Source organism: Arvicola amphibius, chromosome 2 (assembly GCF_903992535.2).
Source record: "Arvicola amphibius chromosome 2, mArvAmp1.2, whole genome shotgun sequence".
In the NCBI taxonomy this organism is placed as follows: Eukaryota; Metazoa; Chordata; class Mammalia; order Rodentia; family Cricetidae; genus Arvicola; species Arvicola amphibius.
In genome coordinates, this window is record NC_052048.2 from 55,879,435 (window position 1) to 55,896,946 (window position 17,512).

Here is a 17,512-nt window from a genome sequence, read left to right on the forward strand (position 1 = left end):
TATTTGTGCTTAAAACATCCCTCCATCCCTCTTTTGTAGTGTGTGTGTGCATGCACACGTGTTCATATGTGCACATGGAGGCCAGAGGACAACCTTGGGTAATTAGCCTTAGGAAAGTCATCTACCTTCTCTTTTTTTGTTTTTGTTTTTCAAGACAGGTTTCTCTGTAGCTTTGGAGCCTGTCCTGGAACTCGCTCTGTAGACCAGGCTGGCTTTGAACTCACAGAAATTTGTCCGCCTCTGCCTCCCAAGTGCTGGGATTAAATTTGTGTGCCACCACTGCCTGGTCTCCATCTACCTTCTTTTAGGCAAAGTTTCTCATCCTAAAACGCTGTCCAGTTAGACTAGATTGGCTGGTCAGTGAGGCCCAAGGGTCCTCTTGTCTTCCCCTCCCCAACGCTGGGATTACAAATGCATGTCATCATGCTCAACACTTTTGTGGGTTCTGAGGATCAAACTCAGATCCTTGTGTTGTAAAGTAAGCACTAATGGAGCTATTTTACCCAAACATAGCCCAGAGCCCTGTCCAGCCCTATCATCCCCTTCCCTACAGAAACTGAAGGGTTCTGGCAATTGTGAAGCTGGCCTTATTCTTAGAAGCTTTGTCTGTGTCTGCTTCTAGCATACTGAGGACCCTTTGCAGTCCTATCCCCACCTCCACCAGAAACAGGCTCAGTGGGGAACCTGGGATTTCCACTGGAAGGCACTCCACACACGTCACACCCAGCTCTGCCAGCAGGCCTTTGTGTTAACTTGACAAAGGACAGGTTGGAAACTCATGGCAGGTTAGGTTGGCTCAGGAATGGTGGAGGGGGGCTCTGTTACTATGCTGAGCAAAAGAGCAGATGAGCAATCTAGAAAGAGGTTGGGTACGACTAAGGTTCAACAGTGATTTCACCTTGTCCTAGAGGCTGAGGAGGGGCTTTGTATCCAGTGCTCACTGGGGCCAGAGCTCAATATGATTGGTGGTCACTTCATTGAATCTCCAGCTAACAAGCGAAGAAAGTGGTAACACAACTTGCTCAGTGTCCTGGGACCTTCCCCAGGCCTGTCTGATATGGGAACCCAAGCCGTTTGTGTGGGACACTGGGTTTTCCTGTGGATGCAGTGCCATCTGTGACTACAGCCTCCTCAGGAGCCTAGCAGAATGTTTAGTGACCTCCGAATTTTAGGATAGCACTTCTGATTTTAGCTGAAATGTCTTTGGAAGTTGTCACTCTTCTTAGAAGCAGCAGCTGGACAGCTAGGAACTATTAGAGGACTGTTTTGCAGGGTTTAATTTCCCCCCAACATCTGGAGTGGTGAGGCCAGAATCAGCCAAGATCTAATGGCTGCAGCAGAAGCCATGGTTGGTAGGAATGCCAGCTTTTTGATTCATTGTTTTAGGACTGTGATTGAGGATAGGGTCTTGCGCATACATACCAGACATGTGCTCTGCTGCTGAGCTATGTTCCTAGCTCTTTATTTTTAAGGTAGGATCTTACAGAGTTCCCTGAGCTGACTTTGAATTCACTTTGTAGCCCATGCAGGCCTTGAACTTAGGATCCTCTGCCTCAGTCTCCAGAGTTGCAGGGATCACAGGTCTGCACCACCAAGCCTGGTAGATAGTCTTGATGAATCCTGGAGGCAGACTGTCCACTAGGGGAAGCCTTGCTTCCTGAAGAGACTGTTTCTATTGGTTCTAATGGTGAAGCACTGAGAAGGCTCCTCCTATAGTTGTGGCAGAGGAAGGGGAAGTTCTTTGTAACCAGAGCATCCTAGCAAGGGTTTCTGCAAGTGGAGAAACTTCACCAAACTTACTCATTTGGGGCAAACATAATGCTCCCACCCCAGTCACCTGCAACCTTCTTTGTCTGAATAAAAAAACATGTGAAGACCATGGCTTGAGAATTAATCTTAAATCACAGAACCCGTGCCTCTGTACCTCATATTCCTCCAGGGATACAGGATAGACATGATCATGGCAACAAGAGACTGCAGAGGAGCAGCCAGGAACGCTAAGCTCTAGACACTATACAGTGTCTAGACAGTCTTCACACTAGAGACTTAGACTACTCCCCACACAGCCAATGTTTCACAAATTTTTAACACAAACATTTAAGATGCTTGTAACATCTTAAAAAGTGAGCAAGCGGGGCTGGAGAGATGGCTCAGAGGTTAAGAGCATTGCCTGCTCTACCAAAGGTCCTGAGTTCAATTCCCAGCAACCATATGGTGGCTCACAACCATCTGTAATAGGGTCTGGTGCCCTCTTCTGGCCTGCAAGCATACACACATACAGAATATTGTATACATAATAAATAAATATTTTTTAAAAAAGTGAGCAAGCTACATAATTCCATCCACATTGGAATTACCAGGAAATTGAACTGCAAGTTGTGCCTTACAGAGACAATTCCAAGCGAACAGCATGTAAAAACAGTTGGATGGCAGGTGGTTCTTTGTGCCTGCTGCACTCTTGCAGTAAGCTCAAGAAGCTTACTTTTCCCCTCTTTCCAGACAGGCTCTCACTATGTAGTCCTGGCTGGAGCTTATTAGTGATGCACCTACACAATGCAGGAAAAACATTCAAATCTAAAAAACAGTGGGGAGCTGGCTCAGTGGATAAGAATGCTTGCAACACAAACGTGAGGGCCTGCTAGGCAGTGGTGGCGCACGCCTTTAATCCCAGCACTCAGGAGGTAGAGGCAGGCGGATCTCTGTGAGTACAAAGTCAGCCTGATCTATGAAGCTAGAGCTGTTACACAGAGAAATCCTGTCTCAAAAAAAAAAAAAACAACCAACAACAACAACAACAAAAACCATGAAGGCCTGAGTTTGGATCCCAGCACCTATGTAAAAGTCTATGAGGTCTTTGTGCCTGTAACCCCAGGAGTGAGGATTACAGTTCTGATTCCTGGAACTTTTGACCACCAACCTAGCAACGTGCAAGACCTTGTCTCAAGGAAACAGGCAGAAATGGACTGGACACTTGTCTTCTCCCCCCTCCCTCCGCCTCCATGTGTGCACAGGACACCCCCAGAGCAGTTGGATAATGTGAGAAGAAGTAAAAACACTAATATGGAAAGAAAGTACTAGAAATAAAGGATTAACAAATGGAACATGCTGTAATATGCTTATCAGTAGAAAGTTCATCTACAAAGCTGGGGAAGTCAGTGGAGACGTAAAAAGCAAAGTTTAAAATGGGGTGGGAGTGGGGCAGGAACTTAAGAGTTTGAATTAAAACATATAAAACTCATGCCTATAATTCCAGCACTTGGGAGTCTGCAGAGACAGGAGGATCAGGACTTCTGTCTCAACCAAAACCAAAAACTGAATGATAACCTGGAAGCTCAGAGAACACAAAGCAGGAAAAATACTAAAATTATACTCTGCATATCTCAAACTTCATAAGCTAAGCACAAAGGAAAAATCTTGGGACGTCTGAAGAAAAACCCATTTCACCTATAAACAATGTTAAAAATTACAGTATGAGGGACTGGAAAAATGACTCAGCAGTTAAGTGCACTTGCTGCTCTTGCCTAGGCCCAGGATTCAGTTTCCAGCTGCTCATAACCATCTGTAACACCAGTTTCACGCCCCCTTCTGGCCTTTGTGGGCACTGCATGCACGTAATGCATAAACAAAACACACAGGCAAGACGCCAAGATAAAAACAAATCTTTTGTACAAGAGCTAGTTTCAGGACAGGCTCCGAAGCTACAGAGAAACCCTGTCTCGAAAAAACAAAAAAAGAAAAAAATCTTTAAAACTTTACAGCGCAGAGTGACATTGGTTGTTGACTCGCCGTCCTAGAGTGCAGTATCTGTCATACCTTCTTCAGAGCCAACCCGGACGCGACAGAGCATGTCACGTTCTTTCCTCCTTTGCAAATCAGTTTTTTACGACTCAATAGGATTTGTCAGTCGAGCTCATCATTTCAGAACTGGAGATCTTGGGAGAGGACACTTGGTTTCCACAAGGACAAACCGACCAGTAGCCTCCCAGAGCGGAAACGGTTGCAACCCCGGGTCGGGACTACGAGTCCCAGGCTGCTCCGCGGTTGCGCGGCCCGCCGGGAGGCGCCTCCCGAGATTCCGCGCGTCTGGGAGACCAGGGGGCCCGCGGCTCGAAAAGCTGGTGACGCTGCCGCCATGCCGATGAAGGGCCGTTTCCCCATCCGCCGCACTCTGCAGTACTTGAGCCGCGGGGACGTGGTGTTCAAGGACTCGGTGAAGGTCATGACTGTGAACTACAACACGCACGGGGAGCTGGGCGAAGGCGCCAGGTCAGTGTGGGTCCCACCCGGCGGGGTTCGGGGAGAAGTTGACGCGGTGGAGGCCATCCCGACAGGTTCCGATAGAAACCCGAGCGCCACTCCACCCTAGGGATGGGTAGCGGCTACCGGGCTGGCAGCTCGTACAACGCGAACCAGACGACGCGAGCCGCTGTGTGGCGCGGGAAACTTTGGCGTTGGGAGCGGAGTGGTTAAGTTTCCGCACCTGTGCACACCATGGCTTGCTGCTGCTTAGGACAGCGGCCGACTGAAAGATTTCTATGACCCGTTAGCATCGCTGAGCGCTGCCTTGGATCCTTCAGCACTCACTGGTCTTTTATTGGGCTCCCGAAACGCCAGGTTCCAACAGTGCGGGAGAAACCAGCCCATGGCTGTAGACAGGATGAGAAAGGAGTAATTCCTGATCGGAGAGTGATCCGGCCTTGACTCCTATCCATTTTTTTTTTTTTTTTTTTTTTTTTTTTTTGGTCAAGTGACCCCCAGGAGCTAGGAACTGCTAGCCTGGGATCTGTTGAGGTGAGGACCTTCTGGAAGACTGTGTACCGGTGGACCAGAGGGCTTGAACTCTGCTTTCTTTTCAGGGATTCACGCTCTTAAGAGGAAGCTCTCAGGCTGCAGAGCGTGGTCATTTGAGTGACAGGCCTGTATGGTAGAAGCCCAGAGCAGGAACACCTGAGGCCTCTCCCTTAACTAGTTGTGTAACCTTGCAGCCGTTTGCTCAACTTCTGGAAAACCTTTTTGAGTTGTAACACCATAAAGTCAGTGTCTGGCAAGGGGGTGGGGGGTGATCATAGAGTATCTAGCAGAATGCAATAGGTACTACTGACCTTTGGCCTTTGGTTCACAGTAAGAACTATTCTAAGATTCTTAGTGCCAGATTGTTTCTAATATTTGGCTGTGCTCTGGTTTGTTTGCACAAGATTCTGTGGTGTTGGGATATCACTCTGCTTTGGGATAGGAAGGAGCAGAGACCCGCCGAGGGGTACATTCTGCCTTTGAGCTTTTGGAGGGTGTGTTTTGGGAGTCTTCAGGGCTATGTTTCTTCCCTAGAAGCAGGACTTGGAGCTTTTCAAGTTTGTTGATGTAATTACTTACTCTGAGAGCGCTCTCTCTCTCTCTCTCTCTCTCTCTCTCTCTCTGTGTGTGTGTGTGTGTGTGTGTGTGTGTGTATGTATGTACACCAGCGTTCAACCAAAGGTCGTGTTTCTAAGGAACTGGAAAACTTGTTTTTTTCTTTTTGAAATAGGATCTCTTCCTTGGGCTTCATGGATTCAGATAGGCTGGTCAGCAAGCCCTGGAGAAGTTTCTGGTCTACATCCTTCCCTCCTAGTGCTGAGATTACAAGTGCCACCACAACTGGCCTTCTTTTTCTAGATTTATTCTTATCTCTGTGGGTGTGTTGTGTGCCTCTGTGAACTTAGTCACACTGTGTGTGGTGTGTGGGAGTGTGTGCAAGTGCCTTCTGAGGCCATAGGGTGTTGGATCCCCTGGAATTGGAGTCACTGGTGGTTGTGAGGTGCCTAATATGGGTGGGTACTGGGAACTGAACTAAGGTCCACTGGAAGAACAATAAGTATTCTTTCTTTCTTTCTTTCTTTCTATCATCTATCTATCTATCTATCTATCTATCTATCTATCTATCTATCTATCTATCTATCGGTTTTTCGAGACAGTATTTCTCTATGTGATAGACCTAGCTGTCCCGGAACTAACTCTATAGACCAGGCTGGTCTCGAATCCACAGAGATCTGCCTGCCTCTGCCTCCTGAGTGCTGGGATTAAAGGTGTGCGCCACCACCGCCTGGCTCAGTAAGCACTCTTAACTGATGGGCCATTTCTCCAGTCACAAATAAAATCTTTAAGTTTTAGCTGAAACAGAGTCTCACTGTATGTCCTTAACTGGTTTGGAAATCTTGTATAGACCAGGCTAGCCTCCAACTCAAAAGAGATCTTCTTGCCTCTTTCTGCTTCCTGACTACAGAGTTTAAAGGTGTATACCAACACACCTCACTGGCTTTTAAAAAATTTATATGTGTGTGTTTTGCTTCCATGTATGTATGTGCACCACATGCCTAGTGCCCACAAAAGTCAGAAGAGGGAATCAGATCTCTGGAATTAGAGTTACAGACAGTTGTGAGCTACCATGTGGGTGCTGGGAACTGAACCCAGGTCCTCTGCAAGAGCAACCAGTGCTCTTAACCACTGAGCCATCTCTGTAGCCCCCTAGTTTTTAGTTAGTTTGTTTTTGTGTGGGTTCTGGGGTTCAAACTCTGGTCTTCATGCTTGTGCAGCAAGCACTTTACTGACTGAGGCATCTCCTTAGCACCCTTTAAATGTTTTAGATTGAACACTGCTTACAGACTTGCCCTGCTGGAAGAGGAATGGAGCTCTCATGGCCTTTGCCACTGTCCACGCCTGCATCCTTTTCAGCCTGCCCTCCCTAGGTTACTTCTGAAGTTCAAAGAGAACATGAATTCTCTGATAATTTTTTGGGTTTTTTTGTTTTGTTTTGTTTTTTCAAGACAGGGTTTCTCTGTAGCTTTGGAGCCTGTCCTGGAACTCACTCTGTAGACCAGGGTGGCCTCGAACTCACAGAGATCCGCCTGCCTCTGCCTCCCGAGTGCTGGGATTAAAGGCCTGCGCCACCACCGTCCCGAATTCTCTGATAATTTAAGCACAAGAATATTCATGTTACTGTGACTTTGAGCAAAAGAGACTACGATGACTAATTTTCTGGTTTAACAAGTCCTTTTGTTTTACCGAGAATAACCATTTTGTTTTTGTCACTTTAATGCAGACACTGCCCCAGTGTGGCAGTGTTTTAAGTGGTTTCAGGCAGGCTTTCTGTTGAGTCAGTTTCATCCCTGAAATTATTTTTAGATGCTTCAATCTGGACTGATGGCGTAGGAACCTGATGACCAAGAGGGCTGCCCTCTTGGCATAATCACTGAGGCAAAGAGCCATTCCCTGCCCTGGTTCACGTGACTAGAAGTAGAAAGCCAGGATCTATAGCCAGGCAGAATGTCTGAGGCCAAGCTTCTGTTCCATGGGTCCAGAGCCCTGTCTATGGGAGCAGGAATCAGGGATGCCTTTGAGTGAGGGCATTTAACAAGCCTTAATTAAGTGTGTACAGAAATGGAGAGAAGACACCTTAAGGAGAAGCATAGACCCTAGTCTAGGCTGGACAGGTGAGGGAAAGAATGTCTGTTGGAGCCTGAGGACCAAGGGTTCTGTCCATAGGGGCCTTCAGGCTGGTCATGCCAGGGCCGAGCCAAGAAAAGAAGTAGCTGCCTTTACCTGGTACTTCCTGTCAGCCCTTTGAATCCAGAAGCCAGACAGCAGGGTGGTCCTTCTACAAGGCAGGCTAAGGGTGGAGAGGGCTCAGTATGCAGAGCCAGGATTGACCTAGATGTACTCTGTGTTGTGAATAGCTATGTATGCTTTATCGCTTTGTGGTTCTGGAATGAAGTCCTGAGCCTTGTGCATGCTGGTGAGGTGCCCTGCTGTATGGAGCTGTGCCAAGTCTCTCCTGGTGCACTGTGCTGACCTGCACACCAGTGTTCTCACCTTCCCTTCCATGTTGTTCATTTAGATGCAGAGCTATCTAAAAGGGGGATGAAGTCAGAGTCAGGATGCTTTAAAGCTTCTAGTCATAAACTGGCTGCTAGACAGGTTAAGGCAGCTCACGACACCCTCTCCTACAGCCTCGAGTTATGCCACTTTTACTGATGATGTGTACAATGCTATTTTAGCAGAACTGTCACTTTTTAATGTTTAACGGATTTTTTTAATGACTTAGAAAATGTTAATGCTTTTTGTTTGAATGCTGTGTAGCCCAGGCTGGCCTTGGACTCCACCCTCCTGCCTCAGGCACTGTTGTGCTGCTGGGGTTCTGGTTGTATCACCACACCCATTCAGCAGATGTTGAATTTTTGTCATTTTCTGCCATGTAAATATTTTAATGTATTATATTCAGAGTTATCTGATTTCAGCCTTCTACAATTCAAAGTTTTCTTTCATGTCTGTATTATAAACACTCCTGTGATCCTTAGCCCATTCCTCTACACAGTGCTCTCTCTAAGGAGCCTCCTCAGTAACATGGTCACTAGACACATGGAGATGCAACCCTTTGTGCCCAGGACTCTGGCCTTTGTGTTGGCGAGTCTGAATGCCCTGCAGGGAGCATTGTTTTTCTTAGTGACCAATGAGAGTCCTGATGCTTACAGAAGTGCAGGTGCTGGGGACACTGAACTTGGGGACAATCCTCTGCCTGTTTTTGGAGGCAGGTTCCTCTTACAGTCTGTGGCAAATCCTGGACTTTCTCCATGGAAAAGGTATGCACAGGGAAAAGGTATGCATAGAATTTCAGGGAAAGACCTCTACATAGATTTACACAGGTTCACTTTTTGGAAAGTTGTTACGTGGTGTGGTGGTTTGAATGAGAATACCCTCCATAGAGTCATATGTATGGATGCTTAGTCATCAAGGAGTGGCACGGTTAGTGAAGGATTAGAAGAATTAGGAGGTGTGGCCTTGTTGGAGGAAGTGTGTTGCTGAGAGTGGGCTTTGAGGTTTTAAAAGCCCATGCAAGGCTCAGTGCCTCTACTTGCAACTTAGAGATCAGATGTAAGCCCTCGGCTACTTCTTCAGCACCATGCCTGTCTGCCTACCACCAAACTCCTTAGATGATAATAATAGAATAACCCTCTGAACTGTAAGCAAGCTACCAATTAAATGCTTTCTTTTATAAAAGTTTCTGTAGTCATGGTGTCTCTTCACGTCAATATAATAGTAACTAAAACAGAAGTTGGTACCAAGGACTGGTCTTACCATGATGTTTGTTGGAAGAATACGAAGGCTTTGGGACTTTGGACTAGAAACACATTTGAACACTTAAGTGAGGCTTACTGAGCTATCCTAGCAGGAACGTGGAAGACAGTGGTGATGAGGGCACTGTGAACTGTGGGGGACTAGCTCAAGAGAATTCAGAGGGGAAAAATATTAGCAGTTGGCCTAGAAAGCACTGTGATATTTTGACAAAGAGTGTGGCTGCTTTTTGCCCTTGTTCCAAAAAAAAAAAAAAAAAAAACTTCCTGAGGCTAACTTGAGGAGATTTGGATTGATGATTTTGGCAGCGATTTCAAGACAGCCTAGTATTGACTGTGTCAAGTGGTTATGCAGGTTTAAAATGAAAAGGAAGACATAGAGCAAAGAAAAATATAAAAAGCACAATTTGAGAAGAGCACTAGGATATGTAATGATGGAGCCATGTCCTGTGCTCAAGATGATAAAACGTTTAAAGAAAGGTCGGATGCTAAATGGAATAAAGGGAGTGTTACCTAAGGGGAAGACACCACCCTCCTAATCTTGTAACAGTTCCTATGAAGAGAATGAGCCTGATAGATTTTCTCTGTTTAGAAACCATCAGCCAAGCCAGGCAGTGGTGGCACACACCCTTACTCTCAGCACTCTGGAACAGAGAGCAGAGGCAGGTAGATTTCTTCTTTTTTTTTTTTTTTTAAATCTACTTTTATGTGCATTGGTGTTTTGCCTGCAGGTAAGTCTATGTGAGAGTGTCAGATCTTGGAGTTACAGTTAGTTGTTAGCTGCCATGTGGGTGCTAGGATTTGAATCTGGGTCCTTTGGGAAAGCAGTCAGTACTTGTAACTGCTGAGCCATCTTTCCAGCCCCAGCAGGTGGATTTCTGTGTTCAAGGCCAGTCTTGTGAGTGAATTCTAAGACATTTAGGACTATACAGAGAAACCCTATCTTGAAAAACCAAAGGGGAGAAAAAAAGAAAGAAACCCATCAACCAGTCAAGGTTTATGCAAATACAAATCTTAGAGGGGGCCAGGTTTCAGCCCAAGCAAGAACAACTTGATAGCTTCAGCCATGTAGTTCTGGATTTAGTCAAGAGGGAATTAAGAAGGGGTTATGGAACGTTAAGGAAAGGTCAAGAAAGCTGTTGAAGCCAGGCATTTGGCAGGGCAGTTCCTACATGGAGTTCCTGAGAGCCCATTTTATGAAACTGTGAAGGTGAAGCCTGGATTGCATTGAAGATGCCAGAATTTGGAATACCTCCCAACGAGCTGCTAACATGGAGTGGAACCAGCCTAAGAGAAAGAATTGTATTGCGGCCAAGAAAGCAGAAAGAAAGGAGCTGAAGATGTGGAGTGCTCTGACATTAGACATGGAGGTGCACACGGGTTCATTTCTAGAAAGCTGTTACATGGGTCCTTTTCTTGCCTTTTGCAGGAAATTTGTGTTTTTCAACATCCCTCAGATCCAGTATAAGAACCCTTGGGTGCAGATCATGCTGTTTAAGAACATGACGCCATCACCTTTCCTGCGGTTCTATCTAGGTAAGTGCGACGTGGAAGGACCACCTGCCCTTTTCCAGCCCTTTGTGAAGGTAACTGCTGAGCTATCTAAACAGCACTGTGGCCCTTAAACTTCCCTCTCCAGGTACCCAGTGGCTGCTGAGATCTGGACCCAGCTTTCCCACCTGTCTTTCTCCAGCTTATCTCCTGTTGTTCTCTGCCTGTCATGTGGGCCAGTCTACCCACATTTCCTTTGCTGCTCTTTGCTGATGTGTCTTTACTCTCTATCCATGAGCTTAAAGAATTCCTTTGCTGTGGTGTGTGTCCATAGCTCCAGTGGTAGAGTGTGCACTATACTGCAAAACCTCAAAACCAAATATTCTCTAAGCCTGGATTTGGCCCTCAGGCACCTAGTGCCCCTCAGTGCTGACCACAGTCTCCTTTCTGGTCCCACTAGGTGTCTTATTGAGACCCAGCTTGCTTGTCCTGATGCCAGGCACCAGCAGCCCATTACTGGTTCATGAATAATGAGTAGAAAGTACCACAGGAAGAAGGATCTTTATACATCTGCGCACATAAGGAGTACATCTGTACATAAGGAGTGTTGCTGAGGGGCAGCTTGGAGCCAGGTGCTGGGCAGTCAAAAGTCCATGGGCAAATGCTCTGGCGTGTGTGTGTGTGTGTAAGTGTGTGTGTAAAGGTGTTCTGTGGGGTGGGGGGGAAACAGAATATAAAGGAAACCAGAAAGATGGTCAATTAGTCCTGTGGTGAAGGAATGTTCTTAGGGCCTCAGTGAGATTTCTGGGCAAATGTTGCAGATTGGAGTCACAGCCAGCCCTGGAGAAGTGATGAAGCCACTAAATGACATAGGATGGGTCTGTAGTGAGAGCCAGATATGTGCCCCTTTCTACATGGGCAGTAGCTTAGGACTTTTTCTTTGAGATAAGAATGTGTAGCACAGACTGGCCTTAAATTTTTGAGTCCTCCTGGCCGAGACTTTCAAGTGCTGGGGTTAGATATGGTCACTATATACCTGCCTGCTTTGCCTCTGAATTTCATATGGATAAAAATCTATTGGGAAAATTACTTTTCCATTTCTGGATAATAGAGTCAGTGGGAGAAAGAACCCGTCCATGGCTAGGAACTGTACTAGGATATGGACCTGCCCTCAAAACTCTGCCCGTGACATAGCAAGGCCATCTGCTTGTGCTGGTAGTCCCTGTGCCATGTGGGAAAGACTGACTATACCATAGGGCTGTATCTTGGTCCCTAGGAACCACAGCCCAAATGTAAGGAGGGCTGGGAGGAGCCTGGTACATTTTCTTTTTCAAAAACCTTTTACATACATTGTTTTCAAATCATCTAAAGCTAAACCCAGGGTCTTTCAAGTGCTAAGTGTGTGCCCTACCACACAGTCACATCCCATCCACTCTATCCTTTTAGAGACAGGGTCTCGTTATATTGCCAGGCTGACTTCAAACTCCTTGGCTCCTGCTTCAGCTTTCTGCGTGCTAGGACCTCAGCTTCTCTTGATTTGTTGCAGCTGAGCATCTTCTACTGTTAGTCTCTCAACTCATCCAGTCACCTATCGATGAGCTCTGCATGAGCTTTTAAGTGCTGAGACCTCGATAAAGATTTGTGCAGCGAGAGTGGCAGGACCTACCCCTGGGTGAAAAGAGCAGTAGAGATGGTGACACGGCACCGAGAGACTTCTCATTCCAGGGAAATGCACTGGTTCTATAGTGGGCATGAGCAGCCAGAGAACAGAGACCAAGGTGTGGGCCCAGGAGACCAAGGTTGAAGGGACCACACGTACAGAGCACTTTTTTGTTGTGTAACAACAACAACAACAAAAAAGAGTAGAAGGTCATGTGACCAGATAGCAAGCTGGTGACTTGTCTCTCCTCTTCACACAATCACTGCTGCCTTCCTGGGACTCACCTTCATAGCCTTATCCAATCCTGGTCACCTCCTAGAAGTCCCCCCGCAGATGCCATCAGGAATTTTCAACACAACTTTTGAGGTCATATTCAGTTGAGCACATCTGCAAAGTCCCTTTTTGTTCTGGCAGCATCTTTTAGGAGCCACTGTGGACTGTGTTCTCACTGTTCTGTGTGTAGCATCTAGGTACAGTTCTGTTTGAGGCAGCAGGTATATGACAACTTTCAAATCTGTGGCCTCTTAACTCCCAACCCCCATTTGGGGGCTTGAAGATTTTAATTTGTATCAGTGCTAGATCATCCACTTTTCTTCTGGTTTAGTGGGTCTGTGGCCTATCCATGATGCCTTTGCTTACCCCTAAGCCCCTCTCATTTTTCCTTAAAGGCGTATAATTATGTTTTATGTCCCTGTGATACTTTAGATTTTTAAGTTTGTTACGTGGGTTTGCTTTGCATGAGTTTATGTGCACCAGATGCATGCAAGAGCCAACAAAGGCAAGATCTTCTAAAACAGGTTAACATGTGTTTTGAGTTTCTAAGTGGATGCTGGGGATCAAAGCTGGGTCCTCTGCAAGAGCACTAAGTGTTAGGCCATCTTCCCAGCCTGAGATATATTTATTGAAATGTGTATAATTTGTGTGTGCTGGTACAAGTGCCTGAGTGCACACATGGAGGCCAGAAGAGGGTTTTGGATGTCTTGCTCTATCACTCTGCCTATTACTTTAAGGTAGGGTCTCTCCGTGAACTTCAGGATTGTTTTTGGGTAGGCTGAAAGTCACCAAGCCCCAGCAATCCTTGTTTGCACCCCTGCTTTGAACTAGGATTATAGGTGTAGCGTGACCCACCACTTGTTTTGTGGGTGCTGGGGTCTTAACTCTGGTCCTCATGGTTGATTTTGAGCAAACACTCTTAACCACTGAGCCCTCTCCACCCTGCCTGTGATATACTCTTCAAGTTCTTTCCTGTGTACTAAAGGCAGGATGGAAGTTGAGTTTTGGCCAGCTTTTGAACACTGCTGTACTTTTTCTCACTATATTTCCTTAGTATTTTTGTTCAAAATCAGTCACCATGATGGAGAACAACATTGTGATCTGTGTGCTGTGGCAAAAGACTAAGTACTGATACCTGCTTCAACCTGGTAGACCGAAAGAGGTAACTTTCAGAATATTGAAGTGCTAGCCAGGAATGGGGATAGTGATTGTGATAAATAGGTACAGGGTGTGTTTGTATTATTAAAATCACTGAGTTATGTGTTTTGTTTGAAATAGTCAAATATATGCTTCTTTTTTCAAGATTTATATCTGTATGTATGTGTACTACATGTATGCACGGTCCCTGGGAGGTAAGACGACAGCATTGGATCATCTGCAACTGAAGTTACAGATGGTTGTTAGTCATTATATGGGTGTTGGGAAGAGAAGTGCCCTTAACCATTGAGCCATCTTGCCAGACCCCAATTGCATGTTTTACTGTACACAGAAGCTACTTTAGTCCTTAATTTCTGAATTCTTTCACCGAATTGGGTACTAATTTTACCTGTCTCCCCTCCCTAAGTTACTTTGTTATTCTTGGTTGTTTTTTTATTTTAAATGTCCAGGGGCTAGCCTTAAATTGGTGGTGCTCCTGCCTTGGCCTGCTGAGTGCAGGGATTATATAAACTTGAAGATGTTTGCCAATTTCTAGAAAAGGCTGGCTATGGTTTTGCTTTTAGTATTTGGAATTTTTCATTTTCTTGTGGTTTGGTGGTAGTTTTTATATTTGCACCTTATCCCTTGACATTATTTCTGGTAATTTTATAGATTGCTTAGGATATTTTACTTATAGTAACATCATGTGCAAACAAAGCATGGCACTGCTTCACTAATCTTGGCAGTTCTCTTGTCTCAGTTCATCTTTCCAGGCAGTAGCAGTGCTGTGCATCTCCACAAATAGTGTCTCCTCTGCTGTCAGCCTCTTCACGAGTGCCGCTCTTTTCTAATATTGTATTTTCTTAATGACTAATATTGACTGCTTTTTCATGTGCTTGTCATTAGCTATTTTGTTTTTATTTAATTTAAAAAATGGGCAAAATACCTAATTTAGTCAGGTTATCTTCCTTAGTTGTGAATTCAATCCAATATATATGTGTTTTCCCAGTCTCTGGCTTACAATGCCTTCTATAACACAAAGTAAGGAATTTCAAATTCAAGTTACTGATGGACTTTCTGGATCACATTTCAGATATTATGCCTAGAAAAAAGACTGCTTCTTGGTTAAAGGACATGAAGGTTTTCTCCTGTGGTGTTTTTGTTTGTTTGCTATGCTGGGGGCTGCACCCAGTGCCTCTATATGCAGGGCAAACACGGTCTGGTGAACTACATTCTTTTATAAATTTTGTAAAATGTTTTAGCATGAGCCAGCTAAATGACTTAGCACTTGAAAAGAGACTACACAGATTTATCCTGTCCTCCACATGTGGGCACACACAGCCTTACGTTTCTGGTCCATTTTATTTTTTTTCTTTTATCTGTATGTGAGTAGCCAGTTCTAGTGTTGGACAAAAAACTTAAGTTGGAATTTTCTTGCCATCTTTGCTGGAAACAGTTGCCAGTAGAAGGGTTTACTTGGTGCTAGGCTTGGTTTTGTCCCATTTGGTGGTGTGCCTATTGTTGGGCATGTCTCTGTTTTGGTTACAGTAACCTTTAGCTATAGAACACTTGGGAAGCAGACGCCCCCTTTATCTTATTTTTTTGAGTATCAAGCTCTTAGGGTCTTGGAAGGCTGTCCTTGAGCTGTGCCTCCAGCTTTCCTATTTTCTTTCATTTCAAATTGTAGTTTTTCATTTCCATATGTATTGTAGACTCATTTTGTTAAGCTTCCATAAAAACCATAGAGATAGGCAGATTTCTGAGTTAAGAGGCTAGTGTAGTCTCCATAGTGAGTTTTTGGACAGCCAGGGCTACACAGAGAAACCTGTCTAGAAACAAACAAAATTTGCATTGTTATAGGGACGGGACTACAGTGATCTATAGAGGAATGTCTGCTCATGTTTCTTAAAAATGGAAAGTGGGAGGGTATCATCATCAGATATGCAAAAATTATTGGAGCGATGGCTCAGCAATTAAAGGTCTTCTTCTAGAGGACCGGGGTCAGATGCCTCAGAGTTGCCTGTAACTCCAGCTCCTGGGGGTCTGATAACTGTACTTTAGTGCACAAATGCACATATATACATAATTTAAATTAAAAAAATACTGAATTCTACTACTAAAAGAATATTGAAGTCTAAGCTGGTCTTGATATGTCAATCATCCTACCTCATGAGGCTACAGTGTGTTACACCTGGCAGCCCAACCTGTTGAGACTGAAAAGTATGCCTGAATCAGCTTTCTTCCCTTTGTGCCTCTTGTTTACAGATTCTGGGGAGCAGGTGCTGGTAGATGTGGAGACCAAGAGTAATAAAGAGATCATGGAGCACATAAAGAAAATTTTGGGCAAGAAAGAGTGAGTTACTGGGTTGACCTGACAGGAGCAAGCCTTATCCCCAAAAATGTGAGGGTGAAGGGAATATGCAGAGAGGGGGTGGAGAGGGAAAGTTCTTAGCTCCAGTTAGTAACAAGACCTTGGGTGGCAGGATCAATTTAGACCTGGTCTTTCTGATCAGCAGATGTAAACAATTTGCCAAATCTTTTGTCTATTCCCTTACTGTAACAAGGGTGGTCCCTACTTTGACATGCATGCAGCTAAAGGGAAGCTTAGAGCCTGTTCCCAAATTTCCTTTTTACTCCTTGAATGAGGAAGGAAGGAAGTGAAGGCAAGAAAGTCTCTGGAGACCCAGGCTCCTTTGCCTGGTCCATGTGGGATGCTCCAGTGGGATGCTTCCCAGTGCCTTTCCCTCACATGGAAGACACTGCCTGCTGTCTGGAGCCCCTGGTCATGCTTTGCTACTGTGTATGTTCCTTGGCAGGGAGACCCTCAGGGAGGAGGAGCTGGAGAAACAGCAGCGATCTCATCCAGCCAACTTTGGCCCCCGGAAGTACTGCTTGAGGGAGTGCATGTGTGAAGTGGAAGGTCAGGTGCCCTGCCCTGGCCTGGTGCCCTTACCCAAGGAGATGACAGGGAAGTACAAAGCTACTCTGAAAGCCAGCACTTAGGTCTGGGCAAGGTCATTTGTGATGGACTGATGGAACTCTCTGCAATGGGAAGGCCTGCTTGCACAACCATTTAAAGGACATGGGGAGAAGGCCAGAGTTGCCAGCTGCTGAACAGATGTCAATAAAAGATTGTCTTCCTGTACATGGTAAGTCTGGTCCTGCTGGTGCAAAGACCATCTGTGGCAAAAAGCTTTGGGCTGAGGGTACAAGGCAGTCTGTCAATAACATGTCCCCTGGGTCTTGCATTTAATCTTTCTCCAGTCCCCACTCTGGGAGCTGTTGAGGGCTACTTTATCTGGTGAGTCTATAGCTGGTAGAGTAGATGTTCTTCCATGTAGACTCTTTTGTACTTAATAGTCCAAAGAAAGCATGTGAACAGTGTTCTAAAGTCCAGTAATCCTTGCTTCCTGGGAAGTCCATGCCTGTGGGTGGAGGGGTCAGTGGCACTCCGTTGGCTGTAGCAAGGGATCTTTCTGGACTTGATAGTGAAGATGCTACTTGGGTGATAACTTGGAGCCCATTTGACTTGATTTTCAGCCCTTGCTTACATACTGTGTATGTTATTTTCCCTAGTTGTCATTACTATTATAGCTATGCTGCCTCCATCATTCGTGGGCAGCAACCTTCCAGGGTCACCTTAATTTACCACAGACCCATTGGCATCTGACCATGAGTTAATGGGGCATAGCGAAAGCAGTAGTTGTTTAAAAAAATGCCCAAGGCCCTTTAGATACAACAGAGCAGAGCTACTGCCCTCTACTCAGACCCAGGTCACTCCCACTCTCCTGGTCCTAACTCAGCTCCTCTGTGAAGCTGGCTGGCCTGCTTAGATTTACAGAATTGTGCC

General features: G+C 45.5%; 1 protein-coding gene across 1 annotated transcript; it reads left to right on the plus strand.

The window, feature by feature from the left end:
* The first annotated feature begins 4,048 nt into the window (after positions 1 to 4,048).
* Mrps25 (mitochondrial ribosomal protein S25) lies at positions 4,049 to 16,807 on the plus strand. The gene is made up of 4 exons (XM_038317880.1): positions 4,049 to 4,266; positions 10,531 to 10,637; positions 15,928 to 16,015; positions 16,479 to 16,807. Exons 1-4 carry the CDS (start codon positions 4,133 to 4,135, stop codon positions 16,663 to 16,665), a joined length of 516 nt encoding a protein of 171 aa, XP_038173808.1. The 5' UTR covers positions 4,049 to 4,132; the 3' UTR covers positions 16,666 to 16,807.
* Positions 16,808 to 17,512: the final 705 nt, after the last annotated feature.